This window comes from Antedon bifida, chromosome 4, assembly GCF_963402885.1.
Source record: "Antedon bifida chromosome 4, ecAntBifi1.1, whole genome shotgun sequence".
Taxonomy (NCBI): Eukaryota; Metazoa; Echinodermata; class Crinoidea; order Comatulida; family Antedonidae; genus Antedon; species Antedon bifida.
In genome coordinates, this window is record NC_136229.1 from 3130164 (window position 1) to 3153462 (window position 23299).

The 23299-nt window shown below is 34.0% G+C and overlaps 4 protein-coding genes and 1 long non-coding RNA gene across 6 annotated transcripts; 4 read left to right on the top strand and 1 right to left on the bottom strand.

The window, feature by feature from the left end:
- Positions 1 to 284: 284 nt before the first annotated feature.
- On the top strand, positions 285 to 1825 carry LOC144840556 (uncharacterized). The gene has a single exon (XM_078696404.1). The coding sequence runs from the start codon at positions 397 to 399 to the stop codon at positions 1468 to 1470; it is 1074 nt and encodes a 357-aa protein (XP_078552530.1). The 5' UTR covers positions 285 to 396; the 3' UTR covers positions 1471 to 1825.
- A 488-nt stretch (positions 1826 to 2313) lies between these two features.
- Positions 2314 to 9918, top strand: LOC144840438 (NADH-ubiquinone oxidoreductase 75 kDa subunit, mitochondrial-like). The gene is made up of 17 exons (XM_078696249.1): positions 2314 to 2407; positions 2856 to 3041; positions 3397 to 3504; positions 3894 to 3970; positions 4250 to 4331; positions 4424 to 4566; positions 4692 to 4810; positions 4910 to 5076; positions 5666 to 5815; positions 6061 to 6120; positions 6497 to 6582; positions 6892 to 7087; positions 7427 to 7645; positions 8372 to 8525; positions 8873 to 9048; positions 9192 to 9326; positions 9434 to 9918. Exons 2-17 carry the CDS (start codon positions 2880 to 2882, stop codon positions 9575 to 9577), a joined length of 2178 nt encoding a protein of 725 aa, XP_078552375.1. The 5' UTR covers positions 2314 to 2407; positions 2856 to 2879; the 3' UTR covers positions 9578 to 9918.
- A 1989-nt stretch (positions 9919 to 11907) lies between these two features.
- On the bottom strand, positions 11908 to 18021 carry LOC144840139 (uncharacterized). Its single transcript, XM_078695824.1, has 9 exons — positions 17793 to 18021; positions 16641 to 16772; positions 16156 to 16220; positions 15901 to 16009; positions 15491 to 15583; positions 14850 to 15041; positions 14492 to 14562; positions 13189 to 13456; positions 11908 to 12886 (listed from the first exon to the last, which is right to left on the bottom strand). The coding sequence occupies exons 1-9, from the start codon at positions 17911 to 17913 to the stop codon at positions 11958 to 11960; spliced, it is 1980 nt and encodes a 659-aa protein (XP_078551950.1). The 5' UTR covers positions 17914 to 18021; the 3' UTR covers positions 11908 to 11957.
- A 1289-nt stretch (positions 18022 to 19310) lies between these two features.
- On the top strand, positions 19311 to 21696 carry LOC144841404 (uncharacterized). The gene is made up of 4 exons (XR_013612026.1): positions 19311 to 19317; positions 19525 to 19673; positions 20920 to 20984; positions 21563 to 21696. It is a non-coding gene; the product is annotated as an uncharacterized LOC144841404 (long non-coding RNA).
- LOC144840443 (uncharacterized) lies at positions 21694 to 23025 on the top strand. Of its 2 annotated transcripts, XM_078696256.1 has the most exons (3): positions 21694 to 22372; positions 22517 to 22566; positions 22615 to 23025. In XM_078696256.1, the coding sequence occupies exons 1-3, from the start codon at positions 21761 to 21763 to the stop codon at positions 22661 to 22663; spliced, it is 711 nt and encodes a 236-aa protein (XP_078552382.1). In that variant the 5' UTR covers positions 21694 to 21760; the 3' UTR covers positions 22664 to 23025. The 2 variants fall into 2 exon arrangements, with proteins under 2 accessions (XP_078552382.1, XP_078552381.1); XM_078696255.1 differs by having other exon boundaries at positions 21694 to 22566.
- Positions 23026 to 23299: the final 274 nt, after the last annotated feature.

The window sequence follows — 23299 nt, forward strand, 5'->3', positions numbered from 1 at the left end:
ACCAACAAAAACAAGGATGGGCGGAGTTGCAATATGAAATATGCATCATAAGCATCAATCAAATATTGCTTTGATATAAGCATGGAGTAACTAATTATTACTCCATGATATAAGTAGGCCTAGTACTGTAGAATCTATATTTTCTGCCTACATTCTGCCTTTGTTACAAGCGGCCTTCTACTTCTAGTATTTTGCTATTAAATAATTAGTATTTGTTAGCATTTCTTCTAAACCGGTGGCCTACCTTACCTAACTAAACTAAGTCTAGAGTTTAGGCGCGCCTAAGCTAAGCCAGAGCTAAGGTCTAGGCCTAGAATTATTGTTGTTAGGGTACATAAATGCAATGAGCACTCTTGCTGGCCGATGAAGTGCAGCAGATCAACTGATCTAAGATAAATGATGACCTTCAAATTTGATAGTGCGGCAATACCTATAAAGAGGTTAGACGATGTCAGTGGGTCCACATTCAATAGGTTTTACAAGAATAAGAGACCGGTTTTACTTACCGGCATTGCAACAGACTGGCTGCCGTTGCAGACTTGGAATGAAGAATACATAAAAGATGTTCTTTATGAGGAATTTGGGAATGAATTAAAAGTTTTAAAATCAAATGACAACAAACATTTTATTAATCATGTTCAGGTTTCGGAGAAAATTGAAATATCTTTGGAGACGTTTTTAGATGCGGTATTCCACGCAAAGAAAGATATCGAAGCAGTTAGATATTATCTGCGCACACACTCCATGCCGTCTAAGCTTTACCAAGACATGATTGAAAGGGAGCAAGTAGAAGGACTCATAAAATCAATTTGTCATGTTGATAATGTAAATTGTGGCCAAATGAAAGAGCCAGAATCTACTACACCTAATGAAATTGTAAAAGATATATATCCATGGGAGGAGTTTTTGGATTCTGAAGAGACTTGTGACCATGAACAGGAAGCAGATCAAGTTGGTCAACTTAATGAACTGCATGATCAAGAGACTGGTACACAGCTGGAGGAAGCAAGACAGAGGAGAATTGTAAATGTTGAAGTGATGTCGGATCTCCCATTACCTTATCAGGCAGTGTATCAGAAGGTCTTTAGAATCGACACAATGCAATTGTGGTTAGGAACGAAAGGTAACATAACACCGCTCCATTTCGATCGCAACCATGGACTACTTTTACAAGTTATAGGATGCAAAGAGTTGGTACTCTTTTCTCACACTGACACTCCTCTTCTGTATCCTCACCCGAGCCACACTTCACGGTCTCACACTAGTAAAGTTAACCTTCGAGATATTGACTCCAAGCGATTTCCACATTTAAAACACGCTCAACGGTACACGTGTGTCTTGAATCCTGGGGAGATTCTTTACACGCCTCCCTTCTGGTGGCACGATGTGACATCACTCGATGGTTGTTTGTCAGTTACACTTCCATGGGATATTTCAATTGATGAAATACCTCTCAATATGCTGATGTAGTATATATTGTATGCTAAATAGTATTCATGAATTGTGTGCCATAAGTATTTTTATTGATAAAAATATGGAAAATTATAAAAATTCAACAAAGTTGTCTGAAGTAATGGATGAACATTGCTATGGTCACGGAGACGACTAAACTAATAATGAGATGTTATTTTAAAAAATCCTAAAATTAATGTAGGTTAAATAATTGTAAAAAAGAATGTTGAAATTGTACTTTAGGAATTGAGGTTTTTAGTTTTAAATGTTATCGTTGTTATGTTTTAATAGTATAAAATGAAAATAATGCTGTTTTAAGTACTGCATATAATATGATTGTGATTTTAACATATTTTCGATAACACAAGAATTGGAACATTGCTTTCACAGAGTAAATTAGACTAGATAGTCAAAAGATATTTTTAATTATTAAATAATCATATAGGTAGGATTACTAATAATGGTTTTAAAAATGTACTTTTATTGAAGAATTAGAATTGGAAAATTTTATCAACATTTTTAAATTGTATAGAAGAATGAAAATATATAATATTAAATGATGTAAATGTACTATAAAATGAAATGTGATTGAATTAAAACCTGCAATAATTTAATTTATACTATAGTGTGTTTTGTTGTATTTTTTAATTGCAGGAGAAATTTGACGATTAAAAAATTGGAGGTGAAGGTACAACATCAACTATGACAAGACAAAATCGATAAATAAAAATTACGAATTATAAGAATTACTAGAACTAATATAAGAATTCTATTCAGAGACTAAAAAAGTTGGATCGAGGATCGGAAGGAAGGCCGGAATCATCATTCAGTATGTACCCCCTCTATAGTTTATTGGTATATAAAAAAACGTCAAAGGGTCAGCTCCAGGTCACCAAAGTTTTTGCCAGCGCCAGTGAATGCGCTGCAAGATTTCGGTGTTTTAAAACTATTTTCGGTAAGATAATACAATAATTTATGTTTTCTTAATTTATTATATACCTCACATGACTTATTACTTGAAAATCAAACGATTCTAGCTGTTTTAAAAGCTAGCTCTCTCGTTACATTTATAAGCCGGTTGACTCTCCCCTCTCTCGCGCACCGTCGCCGCTCGTGGTGTGACGGTGGATCAGGTGGGAAGGCCTAGGCTAGCCTAGCCAGGCCCAAAAACCTTAAATTTTACTAGAATGTTTTTATATTGATTTAGTATCAAATGCCTCACTAGCTAATATTATTTTGAATTAAAATTCATCTTTATCATCATCTGTATTTTTTTAATAAAATAAAAATTTTTTTGAATGGCGGGGATAGATAGGGCCCTAGAGTACTAATTATTAAATATTACCACCATATAATACATTTAACCTTTTTATTGAATCAGAGGCTATATATATTATATACAGATAGAATAATAATAAAGTATCAAGATGTTGAGGGCTCCAGTTAGTCGTGTTGCAGTTCTGACCAAGCAGATGCTTGCTCCAGCTATGACTAGTGTACGATACCAATCGGCATCACCACCAGAAAAAGTGGAAGTGTTTGTTGATGGCAAATCTGTTCTGGTTGACCCAGGTACAACTGTTCTTCAGGTGAGAACTTTGTAAAGCTCTGTCTACACTATAAAACTTTATGTGATAGTGTAGACAGAGCTTAATACATAAACCCATGGTAATACAATTGTTTCCACTTTCGAATCCATTCATATCCACCAGTTGTCAAAAAAGAAACAGTAAGATAATGTAACCATGGAGCTATAGCTTAGTATATTTGTGCAAATTTATTGTGAAACTCATTAATTTTTATCTAATTTTAAAGCTCCATGATGTAACGTGAGGCTATTGAAAACCTCAGTGACTGTCAATCTAAAATATTTGAATTATCCCCATTCAACTTATAATTCATTATTGTTGTATATTATTTGATGTTTTTTTTTTAAACATCCAGGCATGTGCAATGGTTGGCGTTGAGATCCCTCGTTTTTGCTATCATGACAGACTTTCAGTTGCTGGAAATTGTAGAATGTGTTTAGTAGAAGTAGAAAAGTCTGCTAAGGTAGAAAGAATGTTCCTAATCAACTAAGAAAAGACCAAAAACAAACAAAAAACGTTTGAAAACCTTTTGGTGGCTCTATCACAGCTACTACATGTTCTATACACCAGAAACTGACAGTAGTAGAACAGCCAATTTTCCAGAGAGATTTAATATTTGCTGACACTATATACATACAGATCTACATTGCAATGACTTGGTGTCATTTTGGCTAAGTTATACTTAACAACAAAACATTTATTTCTAAAATGATAATGAAACTTAAAATGTTCATTCTTAAAATGTCAATGATAAAACGGGATCACTGCAACCTAAATTTTGTAGAATATTCACATAAAAATATTATTTTAAAGTTAGTTTAATAAAATATGAAATAAATGTTAATTTTTCAGCCTGTAGCTGCATGTGCAATGCCTGTGATGAAAGGTTGGAGCATTAAAACAAATTCAGAGTTAACAAAGAAAGCTAGGTAACTACACATGAACATTTTAAACATACATACATCATAGTTATTTCATCGTCTTTGTAGTATACAAACTTATGATGGTTATCTATAGGCTATTAACTTAGCAGATAACTGAAATAATAAAACAAGCAATAAATCAATCAGTAGATTTTTTTTTAACAACTTAGGGGGCAGACATGTCTACTTGACCCTTGACTCTTGAATAATATCATGCCAACAAAAACAGTAATAAACATATCATAAATACCTGTATTTTAAAAGTTATTTTATCTGAATTTGCAGAGAAGGTGTAATGGAGTTCTTGTTGGTTAATCATCCACTGGACTGTCCCATTTGTGATCAGGGAGGTGAATGCGACTTACAAGTAAGTATTGTACATAATCAAAGATTGCAAGAAACTAAAAAAATAAAATTTCAGTTTACTTTTGAAGATTTCCAAATTTATATTTTCTTCAGGATCAATCAATGGCATTTGGCAGTGATAGAAGCCGTTTCGAAGACATCAATTTTACGGGTAAACGATCAGTAGAAGACAAAAACATCGGTCCATTGGTCAAAACTATAATGACTAGATGTATTCACTGTACAAGATGTGTTCGGTTAGTATCTTTCAACTTCTGTGTCCCAAATTAAATTCTGCTTGATGTGGCCACCTTGTTATTATGCAAATCAAAACAATGTGGCCTTGTTATGCAAATCATACATTTGATATAATATTTTGTAGGTTTGGAAGTGAGGTCGCGGGTGTAGACGACCTTGGAACTACAGGGCGTGGAGGCAATATGCAGATTGGTACTTATGTAGAGAAAATGTTTGAATCTGAACTATCTGGTAATGTTATAGGTATGTAAAACCTCTCATGTCCATAAAGTTGATCATACAGTATTTCTAGTTTTTGGGGGACAATACATCTTTAATAATCTATTTATTGCCTAACTTCAGATCTGTGCCCGGTTGGAGCTTTGACCTCTAAACCATACGCCTTTACTGCAAGACCCTGGGAAACACGCAAGACAGAGTCGATTGATGTCTTGGATGCAGTTGGTTGCAACATCACTGTCAGTACAAGAGCAGGAGAGGTTATGAGGATTCTTCCACGAGTTCATGAGGTAAGTAAAGCTATCTTAAGCTCAAATACTAGTTTGACAAAAATTTGTGAGGTGCCCAGATATGGTAGTGATATGACATCATCATGTCCATATATAGGCACATCATATTTTTTGTCACATAAAGTTTGATAGTGTAGACAGAGCTTTACTGTTGCTTAAGCAATGCATTATGGAAAAATTTTTGTTTTATGTGTTAAAAATAAAAGAAGAAAAGGGGAAAGTAAGAGAGAGAAACCATCCAGATAAATGTGAACCTAGATGAGGTTTGCTAGAGTTAAAGAATGTTGCATTACTCAAGTCTTTACGTCTTACATTTGTAAAATACATTTTTTCATACGCATCCAACAGCTAGAATCTCGCCAATTACAGGATGGATAAACTATTTTATAATTTATCGTGCTTATAAACTCATTTGAGGCTTAGGGAGTGGAGTTGAAAGAGTAGTGAGGTACATCCCTGGTACTAGGTCAGGCTTGAATCCTGGCACTAGGTCAGGATTGAACCTTGGGATTGGAAGCTACAGCTCAACTAAAAAAATATATAGATACTGTATGTAGATAAGTTTGCTTATTAACTTTATTTATTAAAGGACATTAATGAGGAATGGATATCAGACAAAACCCGTTTTTCATATGATGGATTAAAACGACAAAGATTAACGGTTGCTATGGTAAAAGATGATGAGGGTAATTTAATAGCAAGCACATGGGAGGATGCCCTATCAACTGTTGCCTCTCAGGTATGTCATAGGTCAAAACAATGTATGCACAGAGTAAAAATATAAAAGGCTTATTTAATTAATTAATACAACTATACTGCTGTAGATATATAATAAAGAATGATATATACATATTAGATTTTTAAAATCGATCAAAAGGACAATCACAAGAGATCACTTTTTGTGTCAACACATGTATAGGTTAGTTTTCAGGTAGTTGTTTAATGGACATGGTTAAAATAACTTTTACTCTTTGTTTTATATAGCTAATAAGTACAAGTGGATCTCAGATATCTGCCATTGCTGGAGGTCTGGTTGATGCAGAGGTTTGTCTTAGAAAACAACTATTCCAAAATTAAATCAACTACCATACAGTTTATATTATGTTTGTGTTTACATGCATTGGTGACTGTGGCTTGATAGATGAATGGACAGACTGTGACAAAAAGTAGATATAGGATGAACGAATATATAGTATAGACAAACTGGCACTTGATTAAAAAGTTGATCAAAACATTGAGTATGAATGAAGATAATACTTATTGTGTGAATGAAGGTCATAAAATGTGAAAAGTAATGACAAAATATGGAAGGGTAAAATTATTAATGGATAGATAAAATCATTTCTTAGTGTATTATATAAAGAGGGATGTTAGTTGATTAAGGATAACTACTAGTAATGTTATACTGCTTTGATTGTAGGCCTTACTAGCGCTGAAAGATCTGTTAAATAGGTTTGGATCAGAAGCCCTTTGTACGGAAGAGATTTTCCCAATGGACGCCGCTGGGTAAGACATAGTGACTATTATTGCTGTCACTTGAACATATTATATATATTATGGTAGCCTTAATCAGAAAAAAAAATTAGCCCACCTGATAGAAGTTTGATTATTAATAATGGTAGACTTAACAAGTTATGAACTCTCATTTTTTACAAAACGGGCATCTTAAAATTTATCTTGTAAATTACAAAACCTTGATCTATCCTGATCCTATAGGAATAATACTTCATTCAAAGTAATAAACCCCTCTCCTCATAAACTTCTCATAATTTGAATGCAAGAAAATTAAATGAAGAAATTTTTAATTTTAAAAAGCACTGATTTCCGATCAAACTACCTGTTAAACACAAGCATTGCCAAAGTGGAAGAAGCAGATTTATTGCTGTTAGTTGGCACCAATCCAAGATACGAAGCACCCCTTTTCAACGTTCGTGTACGTAAAAGTTGGCTCCACAACGATCTGAATGTGGCGTTAGTTGGCGAGAACGTGGATCTTACATACTCCTATGATGTGAGTGGGTTCAATGACTAAGTTTGATCAAGGTGTATTGTCCCCCCCACCAAAAAAAAAATGAAGATTAATAAAATCAGACTTTAAATACTGTAGGCCATTTTGCAGTTTTAATAAAGTTATTCACTTCTGTAAAAAAAAATTAATTTTAACGAAAAACCATTGTCTGACAGACAATATAAGTATTTTTTGCTTTAAATTACTTTTTTTTTTTCAGTTTTTTGTCAAAGTGAATGTAACATTAAATTCAAAGTAATTATTTTTACTGTAGGAACAAGAAAAATCTGTCTTCATTACAATAAAATAATATTAATTTAATTATTTATTTTAAAATATTAGCATCTTGGAGACACAACTGATGTTCTTTCCGAGATAGCCAAGGGTACTCATCCATTCAATAAACAACTGAGTAAGGCTACAAACCCTATGATTGTGATAGGCAGTGGAGCATTACAGCGAGAGGATGGCGCAGCAATACACGCCAATGCGATTACAATCGCACAAAATGCACGTCAAAATAGTGAAGATGATTGGAAAGTATTAAATGTGTTACATAGGGTAAGAAATATGATAATAAATATAATAAAGTCTCAAGAGGAAATAAGTATTTAGGAATATATTTATGCAATTTATTACTTATTATATGTGGTAAATTATTGAGTTCATTCCCTATTGGTACATTGCCCCAGATTTTTGCATGCCCTAGGCCTAGTCACACCACACCAAACTGAAGCAACAGTCACTGATAAACTGACCTGTGAATAAGATATACATAACTACAAAAAGGCCAACATAGGCCTAGAAAACTAAAGTAAATAAAACAATCATGAGCTAAGTTCCATGCTATAAAAACAAATATAAATGTGCAGTACTATCAAAGGGTAGTACTATATGTAACAAGTTGACTATAATTTAATTCTTCCCTGACTTACCATAAACTTGAATTGAATAGATTGAGTTCAGAGGCAGTACAGTACTGTAGGTGTTGCCTGTTCAATAGACAATGCTCTAATGGCTGAAAGAACACAGAATATTTGAACAAAGGAATATGTGCACACTTGTGTATTTAAATGAGACTGAATTAAATAATCATGTTGGAAAGTAATTTCAACTGTTGTACATAAACAGAACAGAAAAGGAAAAATGTAAAATATTGTACAATATTCTATGTGTCAAGTTCAACAATTGAACATTATTAGGAATGGTGGTGGCAGCTGCAATCACCTTATAAATGTTTACAATGTTATGCTTGAATGAGTTTTGCATTATGAATTTTAAATACAGGTGGCTAGTCAAGTAGCAGCGCTAGACCTAGGCTACTCAGCTGGTGTGGAAAATATTAGGAACAATCCACCTAAGTTACTTTTCTTGCTTGGTGCCGATGAGGATACGGTTACAAGGGATGACCTGCCACAAGACTGCTTTGTTGTTTATATTGGTAAGATCTTAGTGGTATATGCTGTCTCTATGTGGAAAAGATAAGGTTGGCAGCCCAAAACATTGAAGTTTTGTTTTATCTAAATCGAGCCTGCAGGTTCCACAAAGAGCTACTGCTAAAAATGAAAGAAATTAATGTTAAAAATGTGTTAATGTCATCTTTAAAACTCATGAGCTTCCAGGGACTCCTTGGACCCACTAATCAATTTGAGGACACTTGGACTCCACCTGTGATGCTATGCTATATTTGGCCTGCAAAATTATTTGTAAATTACAATCCGGCCCACACTAGAAAGCTGTTTAGAACTGTCATAGACCATCTTGTGTTTATTGTATTTATATTGTTAGGTCATCATGGAGACAGTGGGGCATCAATGGCTGATGTAATTCTACCAGGAGCAGCCTACACAGAGAAGATTTCTACATACGTAAATACAGAAGGCAGAGCTCAACAAACTAGAGTTGCAGTATCACCTCCAGGCTATGCAAGAGAAGATTGGAAAATTATCAGGGCGTTGTCCGAGGTTTGTACTGGCACAGATCAGATAGAGTTGTTAAAAATTACAATGCCTAGGCCTACAATGACATTTATGATTGTTGGTTTTATGTTCCTCTTAACTATGTCTAGACCCTAGACTAACCTATGCCCTGATCTGTGTACTTTCAGGTTTCTGGTGAACCACTACCCTACGATGACCTGGAAGACCTGAGGCTAAGAATGACTCAAGTGTCGCCAAATCTCACCAGATATGGTGATGTCGAGGAAGCCAACTTCTTTGCCCAAGCACAAGAACTCACAAAGGTTAATTAACTAACTAAATCAGTTGAAAATTATAAAGTCGCTTTTTTAAAAACTATAATAATTGTTTGGTTCATGACTAAATCATTAAAATACATTTATCTTTGTAGAACGTAAAAAAACAGCTTTCTAAAGATCCTCTCACCAGCCGACAGAGGGTGTTAGAGGATTTCTACATGACAGACTCAATCAGCCGAGCATCACAGACGATGGCAAAATGCGTCAAAGCAGCAACATCCGTTAAAAAATCATAAAAGAATCTCAAAACTATCAAATCTAATAAAAACAGTAAAAACAATTTCAATATCATAAGTATTTAAGTTTACTATTCTTTTCATTTCATTGCTTTGGTATATTACCTCTAAACCCTGAAGAAAATACTAGCAGTCACTTTTAACAAGAACTGCACATAATTTCAACTCTAAATTTATTTGCGAGAAACAAGATAGTCTAAAAACAATCTATGAACTGCTATGATATATTTAGTTACTTTCAAAGAAACCATAAATAAATAAATTCTTGTAAATACCAAGTTATAGTGAAAATATGTGGTGTTTTGATGTGATTACAAGATTAAATCGGAAATGAAATTAAATTGCTGTTATTTTTGTGAGTGAAAGTACTACTATAGTTCTACATTAAGCTCTGTCTGCACTATCAAACTAGTTTGACAAAAAAAGTGTGATGTGCCTAAACATGGTAGTGATATGCTTAAATATGGTAGTGATATGACATCCTCATGTCCATATATGAGCACATCACATTTTTTGTCACATCAAGTTTGATAGTGTAGACAGAACTTTAAATAGCATAACATTAAAACCAAGACCACAAATCAATGTTGTGAGTTGGGCCAACATCAAGTGAATGATATGGATATCTAGAGGTCATGGAATCTTTGCTTGTCTCTATTTGTACTGTATACTATACATTAATATTAATATCATAATTCAAATACAATATATTCATTCACATTTATTTGAAATAGTCCAAAAATAACAAGAAACATATATTGCAAACAATGATGTCTCAATCATCTCCATAAAATACAAGTATAATTCGTTATTATGGACTATTTTATAACTTCATGACAATTCAATATAATATATTTATTTATTCAACGTTGATATATGTATTGAATATAAAACACAAATACATTGTAGTATTAGAATTATAGATGGTATACTGTACATAATATATATTTGGTTTCTCGTTTATTTTATTTTAATCAATTTTTTCATTTCATTTCATTTAACCCATGAATATAAATTATAAACATTGTAACATACAAATAATAATTATATCAAGGGAAGGGCTAAAAAATAGTTAAAACTAAGTTCAGCTCCTAAACATTGAAATATAAATAGTTATATAAATAAATTAGGGCTACCTGTCTAAAAAATTAATATACATAAATAACACACTTTCTCTCAAATATATCGGATACAGTAACTAGTACATTCAATTGGCAACAACTATATCAACATTTTAACAACTTCAAATCCATTAATACTAGAATCGTTATTAATAAAGATGAGTTATATTAGCATTGTTCTTGAAATTGATGAAAAAGATGTTTTTAAATCGATTTTTTGGAAGCTGTATTTAGTAATCATTTTGATTTCATCATCTAGGCCTACTAACATCCTCTTAAATGGTCTTTTCGGTCCGGCGAATCGAATATCAATGCTCCGTTTTCACGACGCTCGATCCACGCGGCTATGCGCCAATCGATATGCGCGTAGCCACGTGACTAACGAAACATTGAAGTTGGATTGGATTTGACGGCGCCGCGCCGGACCGGAACCGTGCCGGAACAGGTGTGAAAGACCCTTAACACATTTACTGGCACGCATTTCATAGATCGTGTGAATACTTTTATTTGAAATCATTTGTGCGTTTTTTTTCCTCAAACTTAATTTCACACTAACTTAAACTTAGGTTTTGACTGTTGTAGGTCTACAAAATTACTACTACTAAGCAGCTGGCACATGTAACAAACGTCGTGCGTACAGATGGGTTTTTACAAATGTTACCTTTCTACGATCGATTAAGCCAATTTCTTCTTCTATTCTAGGCCTATAATTGAGGCCTACTTTTGATGTAGGTCTAACTCTAGGCCTGATTAGCAACTAGGCATGTCGTTTTACCGCGCCATTTGAAACCCACGTATGTTTATGTTTTCCTCTTTTATGCGCTTAAACTCCGTTCATTGTTTATGTATTTCCGTTGTTTAACAAAACGTTTCGGAACACGTGAATGTAGTTGTTCCATCGACAGTGCGTAGGGCCCGGCGTAGGGCTGTACTTCATACCCAACATAGTGCGAAATATAATACTGGGGGGATACATTTTAAACAAATAATATATAAAGCAATAAAGACAATGAAAGCAATAATACAACTTTATTAATATACTTTGATGTTAAATCACATATTTAATTAGTATAGTAAACAATTATAAATTAATTTTATATTCAACTTTTTTTTCACTCGCACAAGATGCACAAATGGGCCTACATACAAATTTACATATACGAATAATGTAAGTAGTCAAGTTTATTTGAAACAGTTTATAATTAATAATTACATTTCAAATATTAATATACAATATTTATTAAAATTCTGTATTAAATTCATTCTTCCTTTTTAAAAAGAATTTCAGTACTATTCTTTTTAATAGATTTTGTATTCATAATTGCACATGATTTAAAATGTCTTTTCAAACTAATATTGTGATTAAATTTCTTCCCACAATGTTCACATTCATATGGTGTCTCTCCTGTGTGTATTCTCAAATGTGTTTTCAAATTACCACTTGTTTTACATTTCTTCCCACAATGTTCACATTCATATGGTGTCTCTCCTGTGTGTATTCTCAAATGTCTTTTCAAATGATCATTATGTTTAAATTTCTTCCCACAATGTTCACATTCATATGGTGTCTCTCCTGTGTGTATTCTCAAATGTCTTTTCAAATCACCATTCTGTTTAAATTTCTGTCCACAATATTCACATTCATATGGTTTCTCTCCTGTGTGTATTCTCAAATGTAATTTCAAACTCCCATTTGTGGTAAATGTCTTCCCACAATGTTCACATTCATATGGTTTCTCTCCTGTGTGTATTCTCAAATGTGTTTTCAAATAACTACTTGTATTAAATTTCTTCCCACAATGTTCACATTCATATGGTGTCTCTCCTGTGTGTATTCTCAAATGTAATTTCAAACTCCCATTTGTGGTAAATGTCTTCCCACAATGTTCACATTCATATGGTTTCTCTTCTGTGTGTGTTCTCAAATGCATTTTCAAATTACCACTTAGATTAAATTTCTTACCACAATGTTCACATTCATATGGTGTCTCTCTTGTGTGTATTTTATTACTCTTTATAATTACATTATTTTTATGATGAAAAATACTTGTTATATTTTTCCCAGGTACTTCACAAATTTTCTTCACATCTCTGCATTTTATACTATTATTGTTTCTACCAATACATTCATGAACACTCTTGAACCTTGAATCATTACCATTTTCTTGTTTTTCGTAACTATTTTTCACTATAAGAGAACAATTCACATAGAAATAAAAAAAAGTATGAAATCATAATAATATTTTGTTCAGGGTTGAGGGGGGGGGGGGGTGTTTATTTTGGGTATATTATAGTGGTAATGGGGAAGGAAATTTTAATGAGTAGGTTTTGAACTACAGTACTTTAGAAAACCCCTACGATTAATTTTTTGCTAGTACAGTAGTAGCGGTAATAATTGGTGATAATGTTATTATCTAATTCACATTAAAGCCAATTCAAAGTTTTAATTAAATTCTGTATACAGTATAAATAATTTTTCAAAAAATGAACCTTTTTTCATGTTTGCATTTTTGAGCATAGCTCCACAAGAGACACCATCAATCTTCAATTCTTGTGCATATTCCTGTCCGTAAAAAACTAACAGCTCACAGTGAGCCAAAATAGGTTTAAAAGTTCTGTAGTAGATTTGGCTTTGGTACTGGAATGACACAAGATTCTGCTCATTTTCGTTCCTAGCACAGTTGACATATCTCATCCAGTTTGATTTATTCTCTTTTTGTCCATCTACAAAGTGGCTTCGTTTTCCATCTTTGTGTATCTTATACGAAAAGAAATATGTAAGTAATATTAAGAAAATGGTTTAGTAAAAATAATTTATTCTTACTAAATTGCTAAAATTAATTTCAGAAGTATTGATAAAATATTTCCCTAACAAGAAAATGTATCGACTTGACAGCTGCCTAATCATTTGGGACGTCATGAATCAAAAAGTTATTCTTATTGGCCACCATGCTCACCCCATTGGATATTACTTGTTTACTTGTAATCACTCATAGTCGTATGAATAGAGGGAAATTGAGGCAAAGCAAAATTGCTTATAAGCCCCTCGCAGTTATGTCATATTGTACAAACGGTGTGAACTTTAATGGATGGTTTACCTAAGCCTCGTTTAGCCTATTTTTAAACAAATTTAAAGAAATAGCTGAAACAACCTAGTCTGAAAGACCATTCCACAAAAGTACATCTCTAAAAGAATAAGAATTCCTTCTCAAGTTTAACTTTGCTTGATGAAACTTTAATTATACCTATGTCTACGGGTCCTTAAATCGAAATCTAATTAAAAAAAAAAAATCACTTGAGACAGACTCCATACCATTTATAATTTTGAACACTTGAATCATGTCAGCTCTATGGCGTCTATAAATTAAAGTTGGTAAATCTAATACCCTCAAACGTTCCTTATATGATAATTTACGCAACCCTGAAATCATCCTAGTAGCTCTTTGCTGAACTTTCTCTAGCAATGATATGACGCCAACATTTTTTTTGCTGTGTTTTGACACCTCGTGGACATTTCGTGGTACGGTGTGGGTCCTTGATTTGTCCATAATTATTATGTTTTACCATGATAAATTTAGGGTGAATCATATGTTTTTGCATAATTTGTATGTATTTCGCTATCACTATGTCCGTAATTGGGCCAAATTTCTGTAGTTATTTACTGACATTCTATGGTTGAGACATGAATGATGTACACATTCCAATTAAATTCTGTTTTCCATGTTTCAAGTTCAAATTCAACATAATAAAATGGTTTTGTGCACTTTTAAACCAGACATGAAATAAAACTAACCTGCCATGCGTAGCCACTGTAGCCCTCATCACCATAAACAATCTCACCTCCATATGGTCCAAATTGCACACCTACAATTGTTTTATATACAGTAAAGAATGTAAATAAAGGACAATCACTTGTATTTATTTAATAAAAAAAGAGCAGATGCTATTTTGGTGGTGTTTTGATTACTGTACATAGGCCACCATGATATTTATTCACTTTGACCAAATTTGAGAAAAAAAAATTAAGAGAAATCCCATTGTCTGGAAGTCAATGGGTTTTTGTTTTAAATGCAATAATTAAAATTGAATAATCAGTTTGCTTGTTGGTGCAGAAAATAATTCCTTTATTTATATTGAAATATGTTACTAACCTTTTGGAAATTTTGTCTTTGTCCAAACACCAAGGCCTGCCTTTTTCATTTTTGATGGTGCAATCTGAAGGCCATCAGGGAGACTCAAGTGGGCGCGGTCTTTACATGTATCTGGTGTGGGCTTATCATTCACTATCACAAGCGAATGTGTTGGACACTGGCCCTCATTTAGTTCACCACATTCTTCACAATCTAAATATGACAAAAAAAATATTTTTTTTTTAATTTTAGTTGAATATGCCATTTTAAAAATTTCAGCTAGTTGTTCACTTTGATCAAAATTGGATCAAAAAATAAATTATTTACCTGAAAAAACTGTAATTCAAAGCAAAAAATAGTCGAATTGACTAGGAGTATGGGTTTTTGGTTGGATTTAACCATTTTTTTTTTAAAGTGAAAACATTTTTTTTTCTATGGAAGTGATTAACTTTATTAAAACTGCAAAATGGTCTATTCAAAGTCTTTAAAAACATTCATTTTTCATGTTTTTGGAGGACAATACATCTTTAATCAAATACCGGTAAACCAAGGCTATTTAATAGTTAAGAATAAATAAAATAATGATCAATAGGATGGTACAACATTGATAAATCGCCAGGAATTACTGATACAGTACAAGACACCATATTATAGTTACTTACAAATAAAATTGTCATCATCCGGTATTTCTGACTCCTTATAACAGACCATAAGACTATTTTCATTTCTTTTTGGATATCGATTTGATTCCAAATCTAAATTGAATAAAAAGTTTAGTTATATATACTTTTTTAATTGTAATCTAGACTAAAATATGTTGATACAACTTCTTTAGGTTTGGTACAATAACAATTTTACATGTCGCATAATCCTAAAACATTATAATGATATGAATGAATTATAATGCTATATTACATATCCTATGTAAATACGTGAATGCGATTGGTTGAAACTGCATCACATGACTACCTCTGCAAGGATCGTAAATATCCTCGAGTACGATGATATTTTCGCGTAATTATCGTGTCTTATATTTAACCTCTAAGCAGTCAATATCTGTATATTCACACACCTTTCTTTTTTATAACCTTTCTGTTGGCCTTATAGCTATCAAAACCTTTCTTATCATCGCATCTTTCTGAACTGGATGGACATTCTGAAACTGTGCACTGTTGGCTCCTCTACAAGATAATAATAAATAATCCATAGACTGCCTAGTTTTACCACAATAAACATAGTGCCTTCATTCTAATCTTCCTTTTGAATTTTGAAAATAGAGGAGCAAATCATAAAGCACCAAAATGTACTTTTAATAACTTTTTCTTACCTTGTTATTTCTAATTGCATTTGTCTGTCTACAAGTACGGAAAGGAGCACTAAATTTACTGGATACTAAAAACAAGATAATAAAATTAAATCATTTTTTTAAATGTTAAATTAATCTGCTAGCACCCACTAAGTTTAAATGCTTTTTATCTACCTTACATAAGCAGACTTGAAGTTTTATACAAAACTTGGTAAACTAGTGATACACCAATCTTTTTTTTCCATTTTTTAAATAGTTCACCTACTTAAAATTGATATTTTTGACCCTGCCTAAAATATGCTAGAACGATTAGAACCAGTAAATGTAATAATTATACTTTATACATGTCAATTTTGTTAATCTTTTTAGAATGTATTTGCCGCAGCTCAAAGTTACGTTGACTGGGAAACAGACTTGCATGCACCCTTTCTTAGTACGCAATGCTGGATTCACCCATGTCAAGCTTGCTAGTAACAAATTGTAAGAACAGTAAGCCTATATCATACTTTTCTTTTTTTTCACAGTGATGGTATCAACTCCAGGTCTCCACTCTTCATCACTATCATCGCTATCTGTAATTTTCCGTTTCTTTGGGTGAAATGGTCCTCTCATAAAGACTGGCATTGGAACCTCTAGTCCTATATATGAAAAAATAGTGATATAAAATATATAAATAAATATCATCTTGGAGAACATTTTAATTTGAAGTTGATCGAAGTTGGTTTCTACTACCATTAATACAATTAAATTCACCTTTATCTTCTTTTTCTTCATTTTAAATACGTTAAATTAATTATTTCAACATAAGGCATATTTCTTAATTATACTATTTCTTATGCAAGTTGGTGTTAAGCTTTTAACTAAATCTTATCACCTTTTGTCAATGATATGTTTATGTTGTTTTGTTGGCAATACAAATCGGTTAAAAAAAACTTCCATTTAAAGATGTAAGAAGATAATAAAAATAGACTTTTTGAATAGGCCATTTTACAGATTTAATAAAGTTAATCACTTCTGTAGAAAAAAAAAACTAAAAAAAGTTATGTTTTCTTATAAAAAGAAAAAATAAACAATTAAATTTATTCAAAAACCCATTGTCAATTTGACTATTTTTTGCTTTAGTGTATGACATTTTTTTCAGGTAAATAATTTCTTTTCTCGATCTAATTTTTGGTCAAAGTGAATAATTATTGTCTGAAATTAAAATGGCATATTCAACAAAAGCATTAAAAAAAATATTTTTTCAGGGGGACAATATATTTGATTAATTATTATAAACAATATTGAAAGTTTAAATAATGGATGAAGGAGGTATAACAAGGGAAAAATGTCTGAAAAATGTTGCACCACTTTTAAAGTTATATAAAAAGAAAACAAAACAAGGAACCAATAACAAAGAAGCATGAGTTTGATTATAAGAGGATAAACAATGGATGAATTATTTAGATAATTCCTCAATGGATAAACTAAGCTGTTATAAATATGAATTATTAAATATTGTTATATATAGGCCTATAGATTATAGAATTATTATGTTTTCAATTTAAAGAACCAGCTGGGGCCTAGTAGTACAATTTATATTTATTATAAGCCTAGGCCTAAACAAAAATATTATTTAATAAAAAATTAATAATATTGATAATATAATACATTCTTACCTATTTCTACCATTTTTTCATAGTTTTGTTTTATATTCAGGTGCCGCTTCTTTTCATAATCAGACATGGTTGCAAATTGCTTAATTGTAAAATATTGCTTTAGTATGTCGTTATCCATCATATTATTTTGTAGGAAGTCAGCTTTTGTACAGAATCCTTAGCCTACTTAAGGGAGATGAGGGAAAAATAAAAATAAAATATTGAAGACTTGCTACAATAATGCTAGCTAGGCCTAGCCTAACTCTATCTAGTCCCAGGGCCTACCTACTATTCTAGGCCTAGCCTCCCGGGTAGCCTACTAGGCCTAGTACTACTCTACTTACTAGGCCTAGCCTAGCTAGCCTTTAGTTAGGCCTAGCTAGTAGTAGGCTAGTTAGCATAGAATAGCCTACACATTCTCTAGTAGGGCCTACCTAGAGGCCCTATTTATCTCTAGAGTAGGCCTAGCCTACCTAGGTAGGCCCTAGCTAGGCTAGGGTACTAGGACCTAGCCTAGGGGGCTAGTAGCTTAGCCTTCAAGCAAGGCTTCTTTCTGGCCTAGGCTAGCCTAACTAAAAAAGGCCATATAAGTAGCCTAGGCTAGGGCTAGGCTGGCTAGCTAGGCGTCGTAGCCTCTAGAGGCCTAGGCTAGGCCCAGCCTAGGCAGGCCTAGTCTAGGCTAGCTAGTCTAGGGCCAGGCCAGGCCTAGGCCCTAGCTAGGCCTACTAGGCCTAGCCTAGGCTAGCCTAGCCTATTAAACTAAAACTCCTAGCCTACTAGGCCTAGCTAGGCCTAGGCTAGCCTAGCTAGGCCCTAGACCAGAGGCCTGGCCTAGACTAAAAAGTTTTATATAACCTTAGTACTGCTATCATAAAAAATATATTTATTATTTTGAATGAATGCCTCACAAACACGAGTGGGAATGAAGTAGGCTTGCTAGAGAAAGGCTAGAGACTAGGTGGGGCGGGTGCATAAAATGTGCCGTGTGTCCATCGTGTACACGTGTGTGTTCGGACGATCGGCTGCATCATGCTGCTGATAGGCTAATATGATCTCCCGCGCGCCTCTTCCTTCGACATATGATTGGCTAATAGTGTAATTATATCGTCTGCACTCCTGACGTCATAGTAAGTCGATGTTGCTGCTGATTATATTTTGCTCATCACAAAAATGTATAATTGCTATATCACAAAATATATTCCTTCAGTATATTATATTGTAGGTTCAAATGGTTTTTATTACTGACAGAACAGACTTTTATTTTGTAAATGTAATTGTTTAGAATTTATTTTGTGCAAAAAGTAAAACCTTAGTGATCTTTTTTGATGGTCTAGATGATTGATTAAAGATAAAGGTGTGTTATGAACCTAAGAATTCATTGAATGTAGATATCCATTTGATGAAAGACTTACCGTCTTGTTACCGAGATATAGAACAACATCTTTCAACTCAATCATATAATTGATGACGTGTATATTATATCTAGGCCTAGTTAGGCCTAGACATCATTGGCAGATAGCATAGCTAATTCAATATAATATGTACCGTAACATTTGCGCATTTGATTGAAATGATATGTTTTTTTGAGTTAACATGAGAGAATAACTAACTCTCACCGTCCTCGTCGATACATCCACTGTCATGTCAAAAAGGCATGGCGTTTACTTTGAAAGTTAATCTTTTCAGATCAATGTTATCTTTAATTAGTTTTTATAATTCCAAATGATTAAATAGTATTTCCGATTTTCGTTAGGTGTTGGCTGTTTTCATCCGGGTGGTCGGCACACCTTTGCGGCATGGCCTCAGGATCATCTTGAGGCGAACACTCTCATTTTAAGATTGGCACAGGAGGACTTAGGTGTTTCACTACAACCATATCACAACAAGAATATCAACTGTCAGGTATGTTCTCCCTATTTAATTTAAGGGCGTGTGGCGCAGTGTGTTGGCCGGGAGTTCGACTACTGAATCCAACTCTCGTCGCATTGCTTGTATCCTTATTAGCCAAGATACTTTTCTTACGTTTGCCTCTCTGTCCCATGTGTAGGCCTATAAATGGGAACCCGGTTAGATCAAGACACAACTTTGCGCTGATTACTAGCTGCATTATGGGAGTATGTTTCCATACGTGTTTGATGCAAAAAATGACCGGGGTAATAATGTTCAGCGCTTAGAGGTTTCACAACATTAGGCGATATATAAATCCAGGATTAATTCCATAATATATTAAATAAAATATCACAATTGCAAAGCGATGCTTTAATTCAATAAATTCAAGGAATGGTTCTTTATCATTAGTCTTGTTTAGATTGAATTTGAAGAAATACAATGAATATGCCTATTACGATATCCCACTATCTCATTGTGTGCAAGTTCTCCTTCTCAACCTTTTAAAATCTTTTAAAGAATTTGTGTGTGTATTTTCCGTGTTTTTGAAAATGAAATTATGTTTTTAATAAATCAAATAAAGTAGGCCCAGTATTCAATTATGTAGGCCTATATTTATTTATACACAAAACTATTATTTATTGGAATTCAGCTTGTGCTATTTTACTTGAAAAGAAATTTATAATTAAGAAAATAATACATTGAGTTCCCGTCTTTCAATCTGAGTTCCCGTCTTTCAATCTTAGGACGAGAAGAACAAAGTAGACTTAAGGGTCTTTTAAGGGTCTTTCACACCTGTTCCGGCACGGTTCCGGTCCGGCGCCGGAAAATCCAATCGAACGTCAATGTTTCGTTTTCACGCGGCTACGCGCATATCGATTGGCGCATAGCCGCGTGGAGCGTCGTGAAAAGCGAAACATGTTCGATTCGCAGGACCGGAACCGTGTCGAAACAGATGTGAAAACACCCTCCTCCCCACAAGCATGACTTTTCAATATCTCTATAGGTTCCTGCAGTTCTCATGATTAGGCCCAATACTTATCATTTCCACTAAAAGTGATTTTATGTCATTTGATAATATATTTCAGAACCCTTTGATTTCACATTTTCCCCGTCCTTCATTCTTCGAACGACGAAGTTTGTCTTATACAATTGGCGCTTAACCTCTACCTATTACTATATGCATTGCCGTATCTATCATCCTTAGGGCCTATAGGCTTACAATATTTGAAGTTTAAACAGTATTAATTATTATTGACAGGATGGCAAAAATTGCGCTTGTGGTTGTCTTAATGTTTGCAGCCGTCATCGAATGCTTTCCGTTTGGTAAGTTTAAAAACAATCAAATACATTCAGTTTAAAAAAAATACGTATACTCTAAAAGTCATTCCTCCCACTGGGACGCCACGCAATGACGTAAGCGCAACGCAGGCGAATTGACCAATGACAAGCAACACTTTGGATAATTAATCTTCCGAGTGTGATTGGTTAATGCTTTCGCTAACAATACAATACGTCATTTTATAGCCCAGCTTGGTGTGAGAACCACTTGAACGACGCTACGCAACGACGTATGCACGATAACCATATAATACTATAATAAGAACTTATAGTCAATTCATGTGCAGTAACATACAGTATACATAACAAATGCTTCAGGGTAAGGGTAGAGTCGGCTTAAGCTCTGTCTACACTATCCAACTTTATGTGATGTGCCTATGGACATGGATGATGTCAGGATGTCACTACATATTTGGCCATATCTCTACCATATTTAGGCACATCACATTTTTTTTGTCAAAACTAGTTTGATAGTGTAGACAGAGCATAACTGCAGATGTTAATTCTTATTTAGTATTATTTCTCGTGAATCGTTAATAAAACTGAATGTTTATCTTTGGCAGGGAACGGGATTGATTCCTCTGATATCAGCAGTGACTTAGAAAGTGATTTCAATAAAATTCTATCTTTCAACTCTGAAAAAAGTTTCAGTTGGGATGTAAGTGAAATATCTATCTCAGAAGAAGATAGCTCAGAGACAAGCGAACATACCAGCTCAGAAGAATTAGGCGACACTGTTACCAGCTCAGAATCAAGCGAACATGCCAGCTCACAATCAAGCGAACATGTCAGCTCACAATCAAGCGAACATGCCAGCTCACAATCAAGCGAACATGCCAGCTCACAATCAAGCGAACATAGCTCAGAAAAATTATCCGACACTGTTACCAGCTCAGAATCAAGCGAACATGCCAGCTCAGAATCAAGCGAACACGCCAGCTCACAGTCAAGCGAACATAGCTCAGAAAAATTATCCGACACTGTTACCAGCTCAGAATCAAGCGAACATGCAAGCTCACAATCAAGCGAACATGCCAGCTCACAATCGAGCGAACATGTCAGCTCAGAATCAAGCGAACATAGCTCAGAAAAATTATCCGACACTGTTACCAGCTCAGAATCAAGCGAACATGACAGCTCAGAATCAAGCGAACATAGCTCAGGATTATCCGACACTGTTACCAGCTCAGAATCAAGCGAACATGCCAGCTCAGAATCAAGCGAACATAGCTCAGGATTATCCGACACTGTTACCAGCTCAAAATCAAGCGAACATGCCAGCTCAGAATCAAGCGAACATAGCTCAGAAGGATTATCCGACACTGTTACCAGCTCAGAATCAAGCGAACATGCCAGCTCAGAATCAAGCGAACCTGCCAGCTCAGAATCAAACGAACATGCCAGCTCAGAATCAAGCGAACATAGCTCAGGATTATCCGACACTGTTACCAGCTCAGAATCAAGCGAACATGCCAGCTCAGAATCAAGCGAACATGCCAGATCAGAATCAAGCGAACATGCCAGCTCAGAATCAAGCGAACATGCCAGCTCAGAATCAAGCGAACATACCAGCTCAGAATCAAGCGAACATAGCTCAGAATCAAGCGAAAGTTCCAGCTCAGAATCAAGCGAAAGTTTTAGCATATAACTCAAAATATACTTAATCATTGTAGCTAAATACATCTATTCCCGAAACACATTATTCTTATTTTTAACATTGCATGTACTAATATATAAATTATAGCTTTTATTATTGTATGTTAGGGTAGACCTGTGAGTGCTTCTTGGTTCCAAAACAATAGTAGTGCGCGAGTATTATGATATGCACAATTTAATTACTTTTCACCTTCACAATTTTTATATTTCTTATAGTTTTGCACTATATCGGTGTGCGCATGTCAACAGTACAAACCCATTTCCGTCCTGTGAGGAGTAGTCGCGGACAGTATCACAATGCAGATTGACATGTAAGCATGCGCAGACGTATTTTTAAAATTTGTTTGAGTTTTTTCTTACTATCACAATAAATCAGATAGTATACATAGATGGTGTATTAATAATTGTATATTGCGCGTAGCACGAACATAACACGTCGCTTTTAATTCCCCTTTTACTTTTAATTTGTCCTGACACTTTGTGATTTCCTCTATTGAAGTAAGGCAACAACATGACGCTGAGCTCCGAAGATCAAATGGTTACCTGTGGCTGCGACACAGACACAGCGCGCCGCGCAAAATACGTACAGTACTGTCGGTATTTGTCGCAGCCAGACATAAGATCAAAGGACTGTTACGTTATGT